The sequence below is a fragment of the Austrofundulus limnaeus genome, unplaced genomic scaffold (assembly GCF_001266775.1).
Source record: "Austrofundulus limnaeus strain Quisiro unplaced genomic scaffold, Austrofundulus_limnaeus-1.0 Scaffold1517, whole genome shotgun sequence".
In the NCBI taxonomy this organism is placed as follows: domain Eukaryota; kingdom Metazoa; phylum Chordata; class Actinopteri; order Cyprinodontiformes; family Rivulidae; genus Austrofundulus; species Austrofundulus limnaeus.
The window spans coordinates 45,347-47,971 of NW_013953919.1; the positions used below are offsets into that span (position 1 = coordinate 45,347).

The following is a 2,625-nucleotide window of genomic DNA, read 5'->3' on the forward strand; positions in this document are numbered from 1 at the left end:
GTCAGTAAGTAAGTGAGTGAGTAAGTAAATAAGTAAGTAAATAAATAAGTAAGTAAGTAAATAAGTAAGTAAGTAAGTGAGTGAGTAAGTAAATAAGTAAGTAAATAAATAAGTAAGTAAGTAAATAAGTAAGTAAGTCAGTAAGTAAGTAAATAAGTAAGTAAATAAATAAGTAAGTAAGTAAATAAGTAAGTAAGTCAGTAAGTAAGTAAGTAAATAAGTAAGTAAATAAATAAGTAAGTAAGTAAATAAGTAAGTAAGTCAGTAAGTCAGTAAGTAAGTAAGTAAGTAAGTAAATAAGTAAGTAAGTAAATAAGTAAGTAAGTCAGTAAGTAAGTCAGTAAGTCAGTAAGTAAGTAAGTAAGTAAAACTTTATTTATATAGCACATTTCAAGATAGGGATCACAAATTGCTTCAATAAACACAAACAAAAATAAAATTAAAATAGACAGAGCAAATTTAAACAAATGCAGATTTAAAAAGGTAAGTTTTTAACTGAGCTTTAAAGGAGTCCACAGAGTCTGCTGATCTTAAATTCAGAGGAAGAGAGTTCCAAAGCCTTGGAGCCACTGACAAAAAAGCTCTGTCTCCTTTAGTCTTTAATTTTGTCCGAGGAACAATCAGCATGTCTTTATCACACGACCTCAGAGCCCTGACAGGAGTGTAAAACTGTAAAAGTTCAGAAATGTAGTGTGGTGTCTGACTACGCAGAGCTCGCCAAGTCAAGCTGTCAACCCACAAGCTGAACATGTGTACATCCAGTAAGATTGGACACCAGAGACCCGAGGAATGCCGGTTTATGTGTGCCCCCTTGTGGTGATCTTCACACAGATCATTAGAAGGGGGTGCTGATCATCCTCATGTTGATTACGCTTTAACATGCTTTAATTTACTTCCAGATTGGGCCTTTTGATCTTTGCTTTGCATTTGGCTCATAATGGTTTCATTACCGCATTAAAGAAATCGGGACCTGAAGAAATCGACCAGCGTTAGGCAGAAAGACAAATTTAATGGTTTTTGACTGAAATTAAAAAGGGTATCTTTTATGACAGCAACATCTTTCTCTATTTATACCTCAGCTCCTGTTTGACTGCTGTTCTTATTCTCTCTGTTTTGTTCACAGTGTAACCCAGTGATGATCGATGCTAAAGAGGTGTCTGCTGCCCACCGAGCCCGTTACTTTTGGGGTAATCTCCCTGGGATGAACAGGTTAGTTGGCAAACTGTGAAGAAGAAGGAAACAAAAAAATCTTTCGGTTAGGTTTGTGGTCTGTGACCTTTTATATGTCCTGGTTGAGTCCTTCTTTAAAGTCTCATTTGTGGTGCTGTCATTCAGTAATGTGGTTATCTTTTCCTGGTCTTTAGAAGTGTTGAGGATCACTGTTAATATTCCTTTGTCAGCTGGTAAAATTGTTATGTTTTGGTCCTGACACAGTAATGCTATGATTTTTCTTTCCTAAAACCAAAATGATCTGTAAGTTTCCTTGACATCTTCTCATACTCCCACAGTACTCCAAGGATGTCTTGGCAAGTACACAGAAATATGCTGTGTATATTCTCAGTCATCCAGGACATGACAAAACCACAAAAACATTGTTTATTCTTCACCTCTCCTTTTCTCAGATCCTCTTTTGACCTTCTTACTAAGAGCCTGCAGTTCTAACTGCTGCACCAACATGGCATACATGCCAGCATTCTGCTAATTTTGACATATATGATCAACAACTGTTCTGCTCTTTTTACTTCCTAGCTGTTGTTCTGTTGCTTTTCCTTTTAGCTACTATTTTGCTTCTTTTACACTAGCAAAAAAAAGAACTAGCTACTGAAATTTGCTAATCTAAAAGGCCCTATCACACTAGATAACTTTTGCCAACTTATGAAACATTTTTATGTTTAAATTGCTAATAAAAGTTATATATTTGATCAGTTAGTTAGAATTACATTATGTACACAACAAAAAGAAGGTTCCTGTTGATTTTTTCAATTCCATCTTCAACATACACTCACCGGCCACTTTATTAGGTACACCATGCTAGTAACTGGTTGGACCCCATTTTGCCTTCAGAACTGCCTTAATTCNCAGAAATCTCTAGTGTCTAGTTGTGCAACAGCAGTTACTGAACTTAAAGTGGCAGGTGTAAGTGAAAGAGCAATTAACTCTTTGGTCATTTCCCTTGAAGAAATAGTTAATGATATTCAAAATCAAGCAAAAGAATCTGTGAAAAGCAGTCTTTCTTTACAAGAACCTGTCAAAAGTGACATTGAGAGCAAAATTGATAAATGTTTTGAGAAAATGGAAAATCCTTTCATGGCATTAAATTCTGAAAGTAAAAGAACTCGTTTTTTGGCAGAGAATTGGGGACGTGTAGACCCAGTAGAATATGTCCTTGGTTCCAGATTTGATACACTGCGTAGTCGAACCACAGGGGGCTATGATCAGGTTGTTGTTACAGATAAATTTGTTTACATCCCAATTTTGGAAACATTAAAGTTTATTTTTAGTCACCCTAACATAGAGGAGATGATGGCCAAGTCAAATTTAAGTGAAACTCTTAAAGACTTGTCTGATGGAGAACTTTTTAAGAGTCATGCTCTGTTTTCAAAGCAAAATCATGCCCTTCAAATT

The 2,625-nt window shown here is 35.5% G+C and overlaps 2 protein-coding genes across 3 annotated transcripts in view; both read left to right on the forward strand.

Annotated features, from left to right (window-relative positions):
- dnmt3ab (DNA (cytosine-5-)-methyltransferase 3 alpha b) overlaps positions 1–1,209 on the forward strand; it is a gene marked incomplete at both ends in the record, with an annotated part of 45,635 nt that extends 44,426 nt beyond the window's left edge. For both annotated transcript variants that reach the window (XM_014032704.1, XM_014032705.1), the window contains 1 exon segment: positions 1,124–1,209. In XM_014032704.1, the coding sequence (XP_013888158.1) occupies positions 1,124–1,209 (86 nt within the window).
- An 870-nt stretch (positions 1,210–2,079) lies between these two features.
- LOC106535646 (uncharacterized) lies at positions 2,080–2,625 on the forward strand (the record flags this gene model as incomplete). The annotated part of the gene is given in 1 exon segment (XM_014032703.1): positions 2,080–2,625. A coding segment is annotated over 1 exon segment (546 nt), but the record flags the coding sequence as incomplete, so codon positions are not given.